Source organism: Fusarium subglutinans (assembly GCF_013396075.1).
Source record: "Fusarium subglutinans strain NRRL 66333 chromosome Unknown NRRL66333_c0000119, whole genome shotgun sequence".
Taxonomy (NCBI): Eukaryota; Fungi; Ascomycota; class Sordariomycetes; order Hypocreales; family Nectriaceae; genus Fusarium; species Fusarium subglutinans.
Window position 1 is genome coordinate 67,230 of NW_023502182.1, and position 19,036 is coordinate 86,265.

The 19,036-nt window shown below is 50.1% G+C and overlaps 6 protein-coding genes across 6 annotated transcripts; 2 read left to right on the plus strand and 4 right to left on the minus strand.

The window, feature by feature from the left end:
- Nucleotides 1-468: 468 nt before the first annotated feature.
- FSUBG_8599 (u3 small nucleolar ribonucleoprotein imp4) lies at nt 469-1,423 on the minus strand (the record flags this gene model as incomplete). Its single annotated transcript, XM_036687022.1, has 2 exons — nt 469-1,359; nt 1,418-1,423. The coding sequence occupies 2 exons, from the start codon at nt 1,421-1,423 to the stop codon at nt 469-471; spliced, it is 897 nt and encodes a 298-aa protein (XP_036535911.1).
- Nucleotides 1,424-2,068: 645 nt separating this feature from the next.
- On the plus strand, nt 2,069-5,371 carry FSUBG_8600 (regulator-nonsense transcripts 1; the record flags this gene model as incomplete). The annotated part of the gene is made up of 2 exons (XM_036687025.1): nt 2,069-2,355; nt 2,473-5,371. 2 exons carry the CDS (start codon nt 2,069-2,071, stop codon nt 5,369-5,371), a joined length of 3,186 nt encoding a protein of 1,061 aa, XP_036535912.1.
- Nucleotides 5,372-7,202: 1,831 nt separating this feature from the next.
- Nucleotides 7,203-10,551, plus strand: FSUBG_8601 (alpha-mannosidase IC (MNSIC); the record flags this gene model as incomplete). Its single annotated transcript, XM_036687026.1, has 3 exons — nt 7,203-8,789; nt 8,839-8,993; nt 9,843-10,551. The coding sequence occupies 3 exons, from the start codon at nt 7,203-7,205 to the stop codon at nt 10,549-10,551; spliced, it is 2,451 nt and encodes an 816-aa protein (XP_036535913.1).
- A 328-nt stretch (nt 10,552-10,879) lies between these two features.
- Nucleotides 10,880-12,450, minus strand: FSUBG_8602 (outer mitochondrial membrane porin; the record flags this gene model as incomplete). Its single annotated transcript, XM_036687027.1, has 4 exons — nt 10,880-11,029; nt 11,093-11,833; nt 12,043-12,165; nt 12,406-12,450. The coding sequence occupies 4 exons, from the start codon at nt 12,448-12,450 to the stop codon at nt 10,880-10,882; spliced, it is 1,059 nt and encodes a 352-aa protein (XP_036535914.1).
- Nucleotides 12,451-13,819: 1,369 nt separating this feature from the next.
- FSUBG_8603 (asparagine synthetase) lies at nt 13,820-16,196 on the minus strand (the record flags this gene model as incomplete). Its single annotated transcript, XM_036687028.1, has 9 exons — nt 13,820-13,868; nt 13,940-14,044; nt 14,094-14,377; nt 14,432-15,424; nt 15,489-15,637; nt 15,694-15,729; nt 15,878-15,903; nt 15,962-16,012; nt 16,171-16,196. 9 exons carry the CDS (start codon nt 16,194-16,196, stop codon nt 13,820-13,822), a joined length of 1,719 nt encoding a protein of 572 aa, XP_036535915.1.
- Nucleotides 16,197-17,629: 1,433 nt separating this feature from the next.
- Nucleotides 17,630-18,262, minus strand: FSUBG_8604 (SUMO-conjugating enzyme ubc9; the record flags this gene model as incomplete). Its single annotated transcript, XM_036687029.1, has 3 exons — nt 17,630-17,961; nt 18,019-18,179; nt 18,228-18,262. 3 exons carry the CDS (start codon nt 18,260-18,262, stop codon nt 17,630-17,632), a joined length of 528 nt encoding a protein of 175 aa, XP_036535916.1.
- Nucleotides 18,263-19,036: the final 774 nt, after the last annotated feature.

Below are 19,036 nucleotides of genomic sequence, written 5' to 3' on the forward strand. Positions count from 1 at the left end.
TAGATAGCCGACATGACTCCACTTGAAACTGCTGCGGGACAATAAACAGAACTGTTTCGCTTCATGGGGATTTCGCCTCCACAAGACCCAGCTTGACTTTATCTGCCTGGGGTCTTTTTCGTCACCTTTCGCACCTCAGTGCTGATGCTGGTCACCATAAACCAATAAACATCTGCCACTGTTAGTAGCCGAAGTCAGTTCTTCCAACACTACAGTCGCCATCTTCCCAAGACCACCGCCTCATAATTTTGCATCGAAAAACTCCAAAAACGCCAATATCTTATCACGTGTTTTATGCGATCGTTTGTTGTCCCTGGTCACGATATATTTCAACTCAACAAGTTACCCGGACCGTAGTGCAGAGGCTGCCTAGGCCTTGTGATACGAAGCTGTTTCAATTCGATCGGGCAAGAGGTGACCATGGTATCTCCGATAGGATCGAATGCTTATGGGACGTGTGTGACATTCTCATAAATAGTTCTTCTTCTTGGCGGTTCGTGTGTATTGCGTGAGGTGCCATTCGACGTCGCCATCCTTGTTGTCAAGCGTGCCGTTCCGAATCTCGAATACCCTCATTGTCATCCGTGGCCCGACTTCAGCCAGCTCAACGCTGTCGTATCCTGTCCGCACGAAAACATGATGCCTAACTTCAATGCTGTCCTCGATGTTCTTGAATGTGACGACTCGGTTGCCGACCTTGTTTTTGCTCGTGATGGCTTCCCTGGGAGGAAAGACATGTTTCAGTACTTTCACTACACGCTCACCTAAGCGACTCGTAAAGCCATCGAATATGAGGTGAGGATACGATTCGCTCACTGTTCCTCGAACGCTTCCAGGAATATCGTGGCGTAAAACGACGTTGTGAAGAGAGAATGAGACTGTTGGACCGTGCGGAAAATGCGACAATGTCAAAGCAGTTGGGGTGCCTCGGTGTTCGTGGAGAAGGACGACGTCGGAGAGGCCAGCTGACTGAGCGGAGCGTACTAGATCGGGCAGGATGAGGTTTCCGCGATTGAGGCGCACGGCAGTGGGAAGTAGAAGTCTGATCTCCTTGGCGAATGCTGCTAATCTAGCCGAGGGATCTCGTGAAGTCGTCACAAGAACACGAGGATCGACAATGCCTGAAAGCTGAGCGTACTCGTCGTCCAGGTCGAGCTGCTCGTTGGTGGTGAGATCAGGTCGCGATTCGTCATACTGGTAGTCTTTGCGAAGTGACTTGTCGTTGGCAATTGAAGGATCCAAAGGCTTGCCAGAAGCCAAAGAAGATCTCAATTTGGCTCGTTTCTCGCTGATCTCAGCGTCCCGCAGAAGAAGGGCACGTCGATAGAGGTAATCGCGCCTTTGGCGTGCTTGTTTGCGCTACGCCAATAGAGTTAATATTCATAGAAAGAACATAGATAGTCCTATCAGAACTTACAATCATTGTTTTGGCGTCTGCCCGCTTTTACAATGTGATGCTTGAGCTTTTGCAACACGCATAAAATTTCTAAGTTAGATATCTTAGGCACGCTACCCCCAAGAAGTCAGTAGCAAGAAAAAGTTCCTTATCGAGGCGGACATCCATTGATAACGAAAACCGACCATCACGTGGGCGCAAAATGTCCCACCAACTGCACTTAGCAAAGAGGGTCCAGCTGTTCGTTCACCTGGATATAATTGTTCAACAAAAGGCATAATTTCTTGCCGCTAAACTCTGTGACGTGCGCTCTGTGACAATCCTTACTACTCGCCAAACCCGCCTGACTTCGAGTATATACCTCGCCGCCTGGCCATTCTTTGTACCGGCGCATTCGTTCCCGCGATGATGTGAGCCTTACCAGCGACTTGCAACTTCCAAACACTTTTACTATCCGATCCGAGCCACCCTGGGCCTCCCATACGGACACTTCCCGGAAGAATAAAAGCTCTAGGTAAGTCGCGCTCGCTGTCGAGGAACGTATTGGACCTTGCCATCGCCCACTGCGTCACAGCTACCCTTACTTTGCCCTGACGCGGGGCATTCAGCTGCTGATAAGTCTTTGTGCAGAAAAACTCTACGAGCCACCAACAACTTAAACAAAACACCAACATGGAGGGCGCCTTCACCCATGTTGGGAATCATTTGATATCCGACTCCGCTGCTGCCATCAAAGCTGGAGCCGATGACCTTTCCACGATCGACCCTGACGAGAGCTTACTCTATGGCAAATATGAAGATCGTAATGGCCGCCGCCGAGCCGATGATGATGATAACCAGACCGAGGTTTTTGAAGAAGACGACAATGATAGTCTCAACAGTGTCCCGATCGACGGACTGACGGGACTCAAACTAAAAGGCCAGGATGAAGAGAAAGAACTCCCAGCCCATGCCTGCGCGTAGGTTTTATCTATTGCCTTGATATTTGGATCTGGCTGACATGGTTTTAGTTATTGCGGTATTCACTCCCCAGGATGTGTTGTCAAATGTCTTACCTGCAATAAATGGTTTTGTAGTGCGAGAGGCAACGGCACCTCGACCCACATTGTGAATCATCTTGTTCGAGCTCGCCATAAAGAGGTTCAACTCCACCCTGAGTCTACGCTGGGTGATACTGTACTCGAATGCTATAACTGCGGAACCAAAAATGCTTTTCTCCTGGGCTTTATTCCAGCAAAGTCCGATACTGTTGTCGTCCTCCTCTGCCGCCAGCCTTGCGCCGCCAATACCTCCAACAAGGACATGAACTGGGATACATCACGATGGCAACCCCTCATTGAAGAACGAGCTTTTCTGCCTTGGCTTGTCGCGACCCCCTCCGACTCCGAACAGCTCCGAGCCCGCCACCTTACGCCCAATATGATTGCCAAATTGGAGGAGATGTGGAAGATCGAGCCTAAGGCGACAGTGGTTGATCTTGAGAAGGCAGCTAGTATTGATGACGACCCTCAACCTGTCTTGCTAAACTATGACGATCCTTATCACTACCAAAACATTTTTGGACCTCTGGTCAAAATGGAATCCGACTACGACAAGAAACTAAAGGAAGCGCAATCAGAAGATGGGCTCCTCGTGCGCTGGGACTACGGTTTGAACAATAAGCATCTGGTCAGCTTCAACCTCCACAAAATCGAATCCGGAGATGTTAAACTTGCTGTTGGTGATGAAATGCGCCTGCGTTACAAGGGCGAGCTGCGATCTCCTTGGGAAGGGGTCGGTTATGTCATCAAGATCCCGAATAACCAGTCTGATGAGGTCACCCTAGAGTTGCGCAAGACTGGAAACGAAAAACTTGTGCCCACTGACTTATCTCACAACTTCTCAGCAGACTACGTTTGGAAAGCTACTTCCTACGACCGCATGCAGTTGGCAATGAAGACATTTGCTGTCGATGATATGAGTGTGTCTGGTTACATTTTCCACACATTGCTTGGCCATGAGGTCCAGCTACAGGTCATGAAGACAAACCTGCCTAAGAAGTGGTCTGCCCCTGGTCTCCCTGATCTCAATCCAAGTCAAGTTGGTGCCATCAAGGCAGTTCTTCAAAAGCCTCTGAGCTTGATTCAAGGTCCTCCTGGAACTGGCAAGACTGTCACGTCGGCTACCATCATTTACCACTTAGCCAAGATGAGCGGAAACCAGGTCCTTGTATGTGCGCCTTCCAACGTCGCCGTCGATCAACTCTGCGAGCGTGTTCACCGTACAGGACTCAAGGTTGTTCGTCTCACAGCCAAATCTCGCGAAGATGTCGAATCATCTGTCAGTTTCTTAGCTCTTCATGAGCAGGTGCGCATGTCAGAGCACAACAGCGAGCTTGTCAAACTTTCCCAGCTGAAGAACGAGCTTGGCGAGCTGTCTAGCCAGGATGAGAAGAAGTACAAACAGCTTACCAAGATCGCTGAGCGAGACATCCTCAACAACGCTGACGTCGTCTGCTGCACATGTGTGGGAGCTGGCGACCCTCGTCTTTCGAAGATGAAGTTCCGAAATGTTCTGATTGATGAATCGACTCAGTCGGCGGAGCCTGAGTGCATGATCCCTCTTGTTCTTGGATGTAAGCAGGTCGTCCTCGTTGGTGATCACAAGCAACTTGGCCCTGTTATTATGAACAAGAAGGCGGCCAAGGCTGGCCTTAACCAGTCGCTTTTCGAGCGCTTGGTCAACCTGAAATTGTCGCCTATCCGGCTCAACATTCAATACCGAATGCACCCTTGCCTGTCCGAGTTCCCTTCCAACATGTTCTATGATGGTAGTTTGCAGAACGGTGTCACTCATGAGAATCGCCTTCGAAAGGACGTCGACTTCCCTTGGCCCGTCGCAGAGATGCCCATGATGTTCTGGTCTAACCTGGGCCACGAGGAGATTTCTGCCTCTGGAACTTCATACCTCAACCGCACGGAAGCATCTAATGTTGAGAAGGCGGTCACTCGATTCTTTAAGGCCGGCGTTAAGCCCGCTGACATTGGCGTTATCACTCCATATGAAGGCCAGCGAAGCTACATAGTGACTACTATGCAGAATTCAGGAACCTACAAGAAGGAATACTATAAGGAAGTCGAGGTCGCATCGGTTGATGCGTTCCAAGGCCGTGAGAAGGATTTTATTGTTCTATCCTGTGTTCGATCCAACGACAATCAAGGCATTGGGTTTTTGTCTGACCCTCGTCGTTTGAACGTGGCCTTGACTCGAGCCAAGTATGGCCTCGTCATTCTGGGCAACCCCAAGGTCCTGTCCAAACACGAGCTTTGGCACAATCTTCTTGTCCACTTCAAGGATCGCAAATGCTTCGTCGAAGGTCCGTTGACCAATCTGCAGGCATGCTTGCTCCAGTTCAGCCGGCCCAAGGTCAGCTATCGTCAAAAGAATCAGCAACCCCAGTTCGGAGCCGGCAGCTATTCCAATGGAGGGCGCTTCAACCCACCTCCATCTGGCCGAGACTTTGATGCAGGCTCCATGGTCTCCTACATCCCCGACGATGTGTCTTCCGTTCATGGCTCTGCATTTGGAGGTGCCTCTCTTAGCAGCGCATTCCCCCCCATGTTCTCGAGCTTCACTCCTGATCAATGGCCTGGACTTCCAGGGGTCACTGCCCCAGGCCGAGGCGGGAAGAGCCGCGGACGTGCTACGGAAAGCATTGCAGGGGAGAGTGTGGCCAACTCCGAATATACGGATGCATCTTCTAGTGTCATCGGAGGTAAAGGGGTTGGTCAGGGCGGTGTTAGTCTTGGAGCGGGGCTCCACGACGCTGTCACAGGCATGCGGCCTGTCTCCTATAGCCAAAGTGATCGGCTCAAACAGTATGTTGAGAGCAATGGACGCATGGTTCCGGGCAATGGGTATGGACGACGCTTTGACGATGACGAGAAGAGTGTCAGCACGGCATTTCATAGTCAGATTGGAGGAGGCTACGACTGAAGGACAGCATGAGCACTACGGGTAGATGATTCCAATTTTGCATCCCGAGGTCTCTGCTGCACGACTTGTCAGCACCGCCGGATCATTGAGCGTGGAGGGCGGTTCACATTGTTGTCTTCCTGTGAAGTCTTCCCAGCAAGGCTGACACCTCAAAGACCTGCCCATTTCTGTGGAGACCGTGCCGTGCCCGTTTCATGGGTGACGCTCGGCTAGATAGGCCAGGCCAAAGACACAGGATTTGCATTGCCAGAGGCTCAACCTACGGCGGCCTTTACAAGGTCGCAGTAGGCCCGGCAGGTGCAGATTGCTTGATCTCGAGAGAGCAGTGCAATAGTGGAAGGGTCAAGGGACGTACGTGGTGATTAGAAGTGTTATTGAGAAGTGGGCAGCAAGGAAAGACTACCATCAGATATCGTCATACAAGATGAGATGTTGGAAGAAACGCCATGTATATCGTACTGGCAAACCCCTACATCGAAGAACTCGTGGACCACTCACTTGTTTGGTGTTTTGGCACGCACCCTACGTTGAAATTCTGAGTTGGCCTTGGTCAGTCTTTACCAGATAACTAGATAACAAACTTGAGCCGTTCTTTTGATCTTCAACATCCCATGCAGGAATAAGTGTCTTCAATATGGGGGGTGAGTTCTTGTGAGGCAAGGAATGGCTCATGGAATGTGAAAAAAAGCATCCCATGGGCTTTCTGAACAAGGTGACATATTCCAGGTTGACACTCCACTGTGGCTTCAATCAGAAACCTACTGTGCGCAAAATACCTAAGGTATGCCAATATCATATGTGGACATTGGAAGTTGCTTTCTTCTGGACCATTGCTCTTCTAAAGAGGAGAGCCATAGAAAAATCAGATGTGTGAGACAGTTCAGCCATCCAATACCTAGTACTCTATGTACAGGGGAAACAGATTGGGTCACGGCCCAGGGGCTTGTGATTTACGTTAATGTCTGTAGTATCCGGACCTGCTTGTCAAGTGTGAACGGCTGTGGTGGGGGACAAACCATTGGGGCCTGGACTTTTACACCAAATCCCGATATCTACCTGGGTACAAGGGTACTTATGAGATCGCACTCCTGCCCCCAGTCCCGTCCCGTCGGGGCAGGCAGGCTTTGTCGTAGATTGTTGTCAACGGGCAGACACGGCAGGGCGTCTAAGGTATGGATGGACCTTGAATTCAATTGAGAATTGCTACATACGGTAGCGATTGTGAGCACGATAAGGCTATAGTTGGAGAATTTTTCAGGATTTGTTGTATGTACCTACCTATGTAGTATGTGTCTCATTAAGGACCTTACCTACAAGCTATAAACAGCTAACGCAAGCCTCCCCCCTTATAGGCGCATATGTAACCCCCCCTCCTCCCTTGGAATTGGCGGACTTGGCTTCCACTAACAGCTGGAAGACCAGTGCCACTCCCTTACTCTTCTTGTCTCTCTATCGAGCCTCCACGCTTGCGCCGCACATCTATTTAGTGAGATACAAGACATTCCCTACCCAAGGTAGGTACTTTACCTAAGGCAGCTCAAGGTCGGTTGGAACTGTGGTTGATTACTACTACTTAGGTCGATAGGTGACATGACATATTTCTCATGCAAATTACCTACCTTACCTTGACTCTTCCTTCTTTCCTTCTCCCTCCCTAACGTTCGCTACGCGGTGCTTCCATTGCTCGCTTTCTACTTCATGCTTAGTTCGCCCTTCACGTCGCTCCTTTGGTCCAATTATTCTTCACCTATCTGTCTGCCTTTAAACAGTTGAGATAACTACATCATTTCGACATCTAATCGTTTCACCCCGTAATGCACATATCATAACCATGTTAGCCACATTTCAGGGACGACCAGGTCGTCGCTATGTTAGCCTCTTTCTCTTCATCGCTATCACATGGTTCCTGATCCATAACTTTCGCCCCTACGAGCGCTATCGTACTGTGAGAATTGGCACATACAACTATCTTCCGAGTAGCTACGACTGGAGCAAGCAACAGATCTTCCACCCAGTTGAGGATATCAAGAGCCCACCGAACGGCACGTTTAAACTACTGCCACGAGTCCAGAAAGAGCGCACCGAAGACTATAAAGAAGACAGCGAAACCACGGCTAGGAAAGCAGCCATCAAGCAAGCATTTACCAAGAGCTGGGAAGCTTACAAGAAGCATGCGTGGGGCTGGGATGAGCTCGCACCCGTCACCCTCCGTGGAAAGACGACATTTTCTGGTTGGGCTGCCCAAATCGTCGATGCCCTCGATACTTTGTGGATTCTTGATATGAAGGATGAATTCAGGGAAGCGGTCAATGTTGTCGCCATGATCGATTGGTCGCGGACTGGCGACGACTACCTCAATCTGTTCGAGGTGGCTATCCGTCATCTCGGCGGCCTCCTCTCCGCCTACGAGCTCTCTGACGAAGCTGTCCTGCTCGGCAAGGCCATTGAGCTAGGCGAAATGCTTTACGCGGCGTTTGATACTCCCAATCGATTGCCATCCCACTGGCTCTATTTCAAGGCTGCCAAGAGTGGCTCCCAGCAGGCGGACGCCTCCATGTCTGGTGCTGCTGGAGGCTCAATGTGCCTCGAGTTTACCCGACTGTCCCAGATCACTGGCAACCCCAAGTACTACGATGCTACTGAGCGCATTAAGCAGTTCTTCTACCGCAACCAGGACAAGACCAAAATTCCTGGCTTGTGGCCCCATGTTATGAACTACCGCGATGAGAAAGTTGACGAAGCTCGCTTTACCCTCGGCGCTGGTGCAGATTCGCTCTACGAATATCTGCCCAAGATGCATGCTTTGTTGGGTGGCCTGGATTCTGAATATGTCGAAATGACCACCAAGGCACTTGATACCGCTGTCAAGCATATTCTATATAAGCCTCGTAACCCTGAGGACTTGGATATCCTGATGTCTGGCAATGTTTTGGTGGGCGAAGAGGGTAGTAAGCCTGAGCTAACCGCTGAGATGCAGCATTTGACATGCTTTGTCGGTGGTACGTATGCTCTGGCTGGCAAACTCCTTTCTCGGAGCGACTTTGTTGATCTCGGCTCTCGTCTCACCGCTGGCTGTGTCTGGGCATACGATGCGTTCCCCACCAATATTATGCCCGAAATCGCTCAGCTTGAAGCTTGTGAGTCCATCACCAGCAAGTGCCGCTGGAGTGACAAGCCTGTCGAGAAGAAGGATAAGCTCCCCGAGGGTTTCATTCGAGTTAGAAACTCGGAATACCGCCTGCGCCCCGAGGCCATCGAGAGCGTGTTTTACATGTGGCGCATCACAGGCGACGATGTCTGGCGTACTGCTGCTTGGCGCATGTGGGAGGGCATCGTCAAGCAGACCGAGACCCAAGAAGCTTTTGCTACAATTAGTGACGTTAACAGGAAGGGTAGCGACAAGCGTGATAACATGGAGGTAGGTCGCGCTCGCTCTCAAATCATTGGCCAACACTAACTTTCACTAGACATTCTGGATGTCAGAAACAATCAAGTACTTCTATCTCACATTTGATGATCCCAGCGTTATCAACTTGGATGAGTGGGTGCTCAACACTGAGGCTCATCCCTTGAGGCGCCCCAAGGGTGAGGAAGTTGAGGCTCCCAAGAAAAAGACAACGTGGTGGAAATTTGGCCATTGATCTACAGGCTTTCTTGATCGGGTACAGCTATGGGCTAATGGTGTTTTAATGGGCTACCTTAGTGTAACAAGTGTCTGGTTTGTTTTTATTGGTATACGAAATACTTGCAGCAATGACCTTTTCTTCTTCCAACATTAGTTCCTACCTACGTTTCCTTAAAGCAAGTCTACGTCAAGGCTATGCCGAATTGCCTTATGATATTGGGAGAGCAGTGTGCGTAGGTTTCCCATCGCATCAAAGTTGAAACATGTGCTGCTGAAATGAAATATATAAAGTCAACGTCGATTGAGAAGCACTCTATCCTGCAGCATCTTGATGTCACCATTGAGCTATGAACACGCTCAAAGGCACCCCCAGGTTACTATCAATCATCCCGCTACGCGCATCACCCCGCCTGACGCATGCTATTTACCTCCAGAGATTACATCATCGAAAATAAGAACGTTAGTACCTAGGAACGCCTCCCACTCACTTACGCGAATCTTCTGCAACACTTCTAAGGAGCTCCTCTAATTTCTCCTCTACCCTTCCTACCTCGTTATTCTCTTTCCTCGGCCGTAATGCGGCATGCCGTTGCGTCCCTCGTCCCTCTGTAGCCTACGCCCCGCGCCAATTCTTTCAACATGTAGCAATAAACTGCTCCGGTGTCGGACATCAAACATCGTCGCAATTGGGTTGCGAGCTCAGCATCGAAGAGGGCGGCATGATGAGGTCGCGCATAAGAATCACTACGAGAGGCTTAATATAAGGCACGATGCAACACCTGCTGAAATTAAAAAGTATTGCCCCTACCTGTGACGCTTGTGGAGCGCGGAAAGCTGACAGTCCAGGTCTTTCTATTCTCTTTCAAAAACCCACCATCCCGATGCAAATCCATCTGATCCAACCGCATCTTCGACGTTCTCCCTGATCTCCGAATCATATACTGTTCTGTCTGACAAGGCTCGTCGAGCAGCCTACGATCGCGATGTCCTTCGTTTGCACCACCACCCACCACAAACTCACTCCCATCGTGGCTCTTACCACTCTCATCAGCCTGGCGGTCGCGCACCGTCAGGTTTGAGTCGCAGGAGAGGCACTTTTCGCGGTCCGCCGCCCAGCTTTTACCGCAGCGGAGGCTGGGGAGAACAGGCAGATAAGCGGCGCAAGGCTCATGAAGAGAGTACAGGCGGTGGAAACACATCGGCACATGAACAAGGCGGATCGCATAGTCGCCAGAGGAGCCCATGGGGTGATCCTTTTAGTCACGAGTCTACCCATGGGGGAATGGGACCTGGAGATGACCCTTTTGGACATCAGAATGATGTTCCTCACTTTGACAAGGCGGGGCATACACGAACACATCGAAGAGAGGACCAACGGCGCAAAGATAGGAGGCAAAGGAGCGCAATGGGCGACGATGACATTGGCTTTGAGGCTCAGACAACCACCACAGGCCATTTTATCATAATATCGGGCATCCTCGCCACTGCGATATTGGCGCCTCTTATATATATTCAGTTCATGAGCATTGGGCAGCGCAAAAAGAACAAGACCTGAGTAGGGATACACACAGACAGGAAGACTGGGCGTTTTTCCCGAAGAATAAGCGTCATTATGAGGCTTTGCGTTCCTCATCCCTAGATTTTAAACGGTCTCATTACTTCAAAACACTTCATAGATGGAATCTATTCCTTGGCTATACGAGAAACAACTTGCCATGGTATCATCTTCGAGATTTTTTATTTAACATAATCTACATCCCCGGAGACCACCGCAATGCAAGCCTGAAAGGTACGAGGAGCTGCTGAGGGGAGAACAGCTCTGGAGCGGATCTTTTTAACGAAGGCTCTCTGCTATCGGGATATTCGATGCTTCTGAGAGAAATTTAGCCCTCGAAGGTGAAGCTAGCACCAAGCTTGTGGGTAGCCTGGTCGAGCTTCTGGGTGTCGAAAGAGCCGCCAAGACCCAGGGTGACGCCCTCTCGGAGGAGGACGTTGTAGGCAAGGGCAGCAATACCACGGTCGTTGATCTTGACCTATGTTTTGGAGTCCGAGTCAGTCACGCATTTCCACAGCACCCCGAATTTGGTTGTACGAACCTTGGTGAAGGAGACCGGGTCGATGCGGTACTTGCTGGCAACCTCAAGGCCGACAGCGTTGCCGGTCTTTGAGTTCCAGGTAGCCTTGGCACCAGCCTCGACCTGTGAGTTGACCTTGTGGTAGTAAGAGGCAGCGAAGACGCTGAGGTTATCAGAAGCGGTGATGGCAGCGCTGTACTGGGGAGCAGCGTAGCCAACAGCAGCGCTGTAGGCGGTCAGAGCAGCCTTGTTAGCATCATAGCCAGCGGAGGCACCAGCCAGGAAACCCTCGTGGCCGACAACGGCGTCGACGTTGGCAACAGGGCCCTTGAGGAGATCGAAGAAGGCACGGCCGTGGAAACCGGGTTGCTTAAAATGGAGGTTGAACTTGGCTCCCTTAGCGGCGGTAGCAGGGAGGAAGTTGAAGAGACCCTCAAGCTTGAGGCCCTTGGCGAGGGAGTCGGCGACCTCGATCTTGGTGTCGAGAGCATTGGCGGTGTTCCAGGTCTGGGTAAGGGTCAGGCCTGTGCGGGAATAGAATATTAGCAGCTGAGCATAGCCAGGTTGGAGAAACGTCGCAAATCCGACCGGGCAGCCTGAGTTATGCCCGAGGATTCGCGAGACGCTGAGAGAGGGGGGATTCTGTTTGCGGCGGAGTTTGGGTTTGGGTGGTGGAGACAGAGATGGTGAAAGCGAAGAAGGTGTTGAAGAAAAAGATGATGATGTCGTACCGGTGGGCTTGTCGGTGTATTTTCCCTCAATCTGAAGACTAAAGTCAGTAACCCGAAGGCAGAGAAAAAATCCATCCCAAAAGCAAGGCCGTTTTCTCGTTTCGATAAGAGCTCGTTTGTGATGAAGATGTGAATCGAGTTGGTCAACAGCACCAAAAGCCGCGGTTGACCGAACACTAGCTTCCGAACCCCCGAGGAACAACGGCTTGCCATTGAGTTTGCGGAAGTGGGAATGCTTACAGCAGCAGAGGTAGCCTTCTCGTGGCTCGACTTGCCGGTAACCTTGAAAGCAACACCATTGGGGGCGGTGTCCTTGAACTCGAAGGTCGTGGCAGAGAGATGGTAGAAATCCTTGTTGAGGAGCTATAAACGGCGCAAGAGTTAGCAGAGCTCATCAACGTCAAGAATTTGTAGTAACATCTGGTCATGCAGAGCAGATCGATGCAATGGGAGGTCTGGCGGCTGATGCTCCAATTCACTCCATGATATAAGTTCCGAAAGAGCGAAAAATGAACAGCTCAATTCTCAATATTGTCAAAGCCCAAGGAATCAAAACAACGAAATGAGAGATGTCGAGACGACGGAGGGGAGACAGGAGCATACATCGTTGGCCGGCTTGGCAATGTCGGAGAAGGCAGGGACAGACATAGTTGCGGTGGATGGTATCGGAAGATATAAGTCTCAAAGGAAAGTTGTGATGAAAGTGAAGTTGGAATTTCGACAGAGATGTGAGAGAAACGAACGGGGTAGGTAGGAGAGTGGGAGGGAGATGATGGAGCCTAGGTACCTTACCTAGCAGAAAATACTTGGGATCCAAGACTCACACAGGGCCGATCTCCTACACAGGGTTTTCTTGTTGGGGAACCCCGCTGGAAGCAGCTCGGGCTCAGCCCACAGCTAGGGAAGCTCTTGTGTGCTAGGCTCTGAAAACGCCCTGTGCGGCGCATAGCAAGGAATTTGCACATGGGTAGCCCAAGTCGGCTGATGTCGGGACTGTGTCACATTGTCACTTGGCCGGGTGATAAAAAGGCAGCCTTTAGCTGGAGATCATGTAATTAATTTAAGCAATATCCCCCAGAGCCAGGGCCCACGTGGAGGGGTAATGAACGATGGCAACGAAGCGAGAAGCGAGAAGCGAGTTGGTCAAGAGGAGGGAGAGAAAGTCAATTGGATGATAGGCCACATCCATTTCCCGAGTGACAGACCAGACAGACCATCCATGATCGCAGCCTCAAATCCCTCCACGACCTAGGTTGGTAGTTATTGCCTGATCCTCCCGATTTCAGGCTTCATTACAGATGCCATTGGGTGCAATCATCTCGATGCCCAACAAGTCCTTCATCGTCATGTCCATCCATGGATATCCCTTATTCAGTTTGCATGTTGTCAACGCATGAACAGCTCAGAGACTAACAACTAACAACTCATGTGACTCCATCACTGACTGACCACTACTAGCAGCTGAAACAACACCTCAGACCCAGTTTGGTAAAATGCAAGGAGGTTGAGGTACTTCCTGAGGTATACCAAAGAAGTTAAAGAAGTTGTCTGATAAACCCGTAAATTGAAGGCCGAACTCGACGTGTCCATGTCCGGCTTCATTCTCATCTATTGGTCCGTTGGCCACACCCTCTTTCCAACCATTTCACGTCAGGACCCTTCATGCATAGACAAATTAGGACGACACATTGCACCTGCTGCCAGTTTCAAACTGCTGTGAAACCGACCATTCACCGACGCTTGAACTACCTACGCAAACGATGCGATCCCTTGTTTCTAGAACTTTTGTCTTTTATTTTCTTTCCCAAGTCCCTATCTTTCCGTACCTTTTCCCATCATCATTCCGAGGTTTGTTGGTAAGCAAGATCCAAGACGCCTTTTCTCTTCTTCCAGGAGAACAACACCCAAGACATACACTTCATACTCCTTTAGGTCAGACATCTCTTGTATGGTAGTGTAAGTTACAATGAGGCAAGCAAGCTTGCTGTGCTTGATGTTTGCTCGATTCGCTATATCATTAAGCCGCGTTATCATATTTGGCGTTGTGAGTGGAAATGGCTCTGCAACTAGACATTAGCAAGCGTGTTTCCTTTCGGGCCACCGACCATCCAGCTCTGGGGTTAGAGAATTTACGTACCGGCCACTGGGGTCAGTCTGCTTGGACCAAGTGGGAGTCCAGCGCATGACGGTCGACGCGCAGTGAGGGGGGAAGTGCTCATCAAACATGCATCGATACCAGTAACTATTCATTGTTAGTCTCATCCAACTGCACGAAACCGGTATCAACATACGCCTCCTTGGTATCGGGGACATCGTTACCCCACTCAGGCTTGGGGTTCTTCATCATCTCGTCTGTCACCTGCTTCTCGGCATTGTCCTTGAGAGCATCGATCCAACCGTAGCCGACACCATCAGAGAACTGTTCCTTCTGTCGCCAGAGGATGTTATCAGGGAGATAGGGCTGTTCGTCAGGCTCGTCCGAGGTGTCGAAAGCCTTGCGAATGATGTACTTCTCAAGTCTGTCCTTGGTGATCATCTTCTCTTGAGGATCGATGTTCATCGATGTTTCAAGGAACTATTATCACTCTTAGTTTCTGGGGAACAACTAATGCAATAGAGCTGAACTTACCTCCTTATCGAGGAAGGGAACACGAGCTTCAAGGCCCCAAGCAGAAGTGGACTTGTTAGCTCGCAGGCAATCAGCCAAGTGCAGGTTCTTAACACGGCGAACTGTCTCCTCGTGGAAAGCCTCCTTATCAGGGGCAGCGTGGAAATACAGGTAGCCACCGAAGATCTCGTCACTTCCCTCTCCACTCAGAACCATCTTGATACCCATAGCCTTGATCTTTCGTGACAAGAGATACATGGGGGTGGAGGCTCGGATGGTAGTGACATCGTAGGTCTCAAGGTGAAAGATAACATCTGAAAGAGCGTTGAGGCCATCCTCGATGGTGAAGGTCATGACGTGATGCTTGGTACCAAGGAACTTGGCGACCTCAAGTGCGGCCTTGTTGTCCGGAGAACCAGGCAATCCGATGGAGAAGGAGTTGAGCTGGGGGAGGTATGTCAGAGTATCGAGGTGATCGTCATCGTCAACGCCAACGAGGCCCTCACCAGTGTCAGGGTTTTCGACAGGGAGAACGTTGCCGTTAGCCTCCAGGGCCTGTTTTCTAAGTCTGGTCACCTCACGCTGAGCGATAGATGCTGTCAGACTCGAGTCAAGGCCACCAGAAAGGAGAACTCCGAAGGGGACTTCAGCCATCAGTCGCTTTCGGACAGCTTTCTCGAGAGCATGTCGGAGAACCTTGTAATCGACGGGGTTGCTGGGAACCTTCTTAGGGTCCCACCAAGAAGGGTTAAAGTAGCGAGTCGTCTCGCCAGTCTTGGAGTCGTAAACGTGGCCGGGGGGGAAGGCAACGATCTTGTCACAAACGCTATGCAAGCACTTAAGCTCGGAGGCGAAGTATACAGTTCCGGGTTCCTTGGAGGACCAGCCCTGGTAGAAGGTGGTGATACCAATAGGGTCGCGGGCCGCAATTGTACGATCTTGCTTCTTGTCGTAGAGGACAAAAGAGAACATGCCATCGAGGTGGTTTGGGCAATCGGTATCAAACTCGGTGTACTGCAGGAAATCCATTGTGAGCCTGTTATTCTTCCTTAAGCTATCTGTGAATTAGTCCTCTTACCAAGGGAATGATAACTTCGCAATCAGATGTGGTCTTGAAGTGGTATTGCTCCTTGAGGTTCTTTCGAATGTGACGATGGTTGTAGATCTCACCGTTGACAGCAAGGATGATGCTGTCGTCCGCGTTGGTCAGGGGCTGGGCTCCAGACTCTGGAGGAATAACCGTTAGCTAAAGCTGGCGTCTAGATGCAAGACTTTTGACTCACCAACACCGACAATGCTGAGACGCTCATGGCAGAGAACTAAACAAGAGGGTCAGAACCAGAAGCTTTTGTGCTTTGAGAGTCAATTGGGCTTACTAGTATGGTTGGCAATCACGCTTCCACCTGAACATTCTACTTTAGTACTTGCGACCGCGAGAGCTGCTGCATTGGTGTTGATTTTACTTACTCCAGTCGGGGCCACGGTGACGGATTCTGCATAATTCAGGTTAATTTGAAGGGCTGTGCCTTGGTCGACCAGTGTGATACATACTGCTTTGCAAGCTTCAAGGCCGTGGGCTTGAACTTTTCCACGTCAGGATGACTGCAGGGACGCAAAATGTTAGTGATGCCATGATTCTCCTTTTCCTCCTCCGACCGCGGGGTGATTTCAATTGCAATCCCAATTAATGGCGGGGTCCTCATGCCCCTCCAAACCACCAAAACGGATCCATGTTCAATTTCGCAAGGAAGGGAGCGTACCGATGACAGGCGAAGATACCACACATGTTAGCGGTTGCTGGGAAATGCGCGCGTTATGTGTGTATCACGAAGGGGAGTGCTTGAAGAAGGATGGTAGGAGGAAGAGAAAGGGCGAGGCAAGATTAATATTTAGCAATACCTAGTTCGGGCGAGAGAAAAAAGAGGAGTCATAAGAAACTCCACACTCCTTCCGCCGGCACAGAACAGGCGATAAGTACTAAGATACCTACCCTCCATGGGTACCAGAACAGATAGTACCAAGACATCAAAGCCGCAAGGGTTATTAGCGGTTAACGGCCGTGGCCGATACAAATCATATGGAAGTCTTCAACTTGTTAAGGTTATCCACCAACTGCTCCGCTGCGGACGCGGATGAGCATCTCCCCACTACCATAGTGACCAGCCTGCCAGCATGAGTGAAGCTGCCGGGCCAATTCATTTGTGCTGTGAGGATCTTGACAGCTCAACTCGTTTACTTCAACTGAGATCAAGTCTCCATCTTCCTCGCTTGTAAGTGGACGGAAGAATATGTCCACTGATAGATAACGGCTTTGCGCTTCTCCGGCACAATCATGTCAAGCCAAGCCAGGCCAAAATATTTTTGAGGTGTGAGTAAATCTCCCGGCCGATTTCGGCTTGTAATTCAGCAGACTTAATTGGCAGCAGGAAGTAGTTCATCCCCGTTCCCGGCCCAGTTTACATAATCTGAATAAACTTTGACTTATGTTAGTACTTGATAAGGGGAACATGCACAGCTTACATGCGGCTCTTGATTGTCACGTCACAAGACCAAAGTTAACAGGCTCTGATGAAGTTAATATTAGAAACTACCTTACCTTATGAATATGTCACTGATGATGAAGATCAACGTATATACATCAGGACACACGAAATCCTTTATTCAAAAGAAGAAACTGCTCTCCAAAACATACATAAGGCAGCCCCATCACCTACATTACTCTAGCTTTCACATATCAACTCCCCATCAAACCTTTCCGACGACAGCTTCACACGCGAGACAACACGACGTAACCGAGTGGGTCGGGCATATCCCGACAACGCAGCCGCAAGTGATTCACTCGCCGGTGAAGACCCAAGAAATACGGATCGACAAGGGTGGTGGCTCTTCGACAGTCCCGAGACAAATGGTTTCTTTACGAAAAGAAGACTTTAGCGAATTTCAAAAAAGCGCACTATCGTAGCGAACAGCCTACTCGTTCCCCAGTATAAAAAGGATTTTGATGACGTTGCGCTAGAACCTATCTCCTGCTGTATTGTCAAGCTCTTCTTATCATACTATGATATATAGCATGCTTCCGTAATGCGTAGAGTCTACTCCATAGACTCTGAGTAACTTTCCGCCTTGGTATTTCCCTATAAACGCCGTAGCCTGAGGTGCCTTACAAAGAAAATTTTGGTCTAAAAGGTCTCTTCTTTCTCAACGCCTCCGAACGTTTCATTAAGGTGTGGGGTTCTCGCGAACCGTACGGCGAACTCGCTTCTCGTACTCGGCACGATCTCTCTTGAAGAGATTGTATGCCTCTGCTTGGGCAGGTGACTCGGGGTTGGGGTCGTTGAGAAGGTCCTGGATACCGAGAAGTATTTGTTTGACGGTAATCGCAGGCTTCCAGGCCTCCTCTTCGTTGAGAATGGACAGGCAGACAGTTCCTGAAGGGTACACATTGGGGTGGAACAGCGGGGGGACAAATTTGCCTATGTTTATATTAGCAAGGCGGCCTTCACACATCGTGGTCGAGAGGGCATTACACTTGGGAGGCTTTGTAGGGTACTCTATGTTGAACAAGTATTAGCGCCGTCCAATCAATATCGTGTGGTGTAGGAACTTACCATCAGGGAAAGCAATGGTCAGCTTGAAGAGTCCGCCAGACCAAATTGTGTTGTCTTTGCCAGGGATTCCGCATTCCCAATTTTTGACATCGAGTACACCTTCTTTAGTACGCTGTGGCTTGGCATAGAACCCGAAAGGATGGTCTCGTCGCCACTGCTTCCTATTGAGATTTCAGTCAAGTCCGTGGACTGTGCATTACAAATCTCACCTCTCCTCTTGTAATCGGTTCTGGCAAAGCGCCATGATCCCGTCGTTCAACGATGGCTACCAGAGGTGGGACGAGGGTGGCAAGGTTTGCAGGCGAAAGAATATGAGAAGAAAGGATTGTCGAGAATCGCGTGAGATCGGAAAGCTGGGTGCGACGCGAGTTGCGGCAGAAGAAACAGTGACTGGCCTTGCACAGCTCCAACGGCTAAGCTTTCGGGTTGCTGGGTGATGAAAATGCTTCAGAGTGAAAATATATATCTGACACGAAAAGAAACAAATCGAAAGTCAGCTCGAAGGCGGGACCTATCGTTTGCGCAATCGTGCCCGAGGTACGATTCACGAAACGACGTCTTGTTGATGATTCGATGCACAGGCCAGAACCTGTTGTCGTTGGTTGAAAAGACGCCAGTTGGGGGGGCATGGATAAACCCCGCTAAGTGGTCACCTAAATACCCAGGGCCTCACGCCTAGTCCGGGGGTTGATCGCGCTGTTGCGGCTTGTTGACCTTCTGAATCCTTTAGGTACCTTGGTGAGGGGCACTTGTTAATCAAATGGAAGGCAACCCGCTTGAGGTGCGAACCTGCTAGCGCCGCATCATAGGTCACCTCGGCTCAGTCATTAAGTTAAGCTGGAAGCGGGTGGGCATCGATCCCTTAGATTGCCCACGTACTCCGTACCAAGGTATAAAATTATTTACGGCTTGGTCCCTACATCACCAAACTTCCCTCTATTGACCTTCTGCCATCGTTGTCCTTTTTTATAAGGCATTGCCTGAACGTGGCTGACTTTCATCATTAATCTCACTTCAT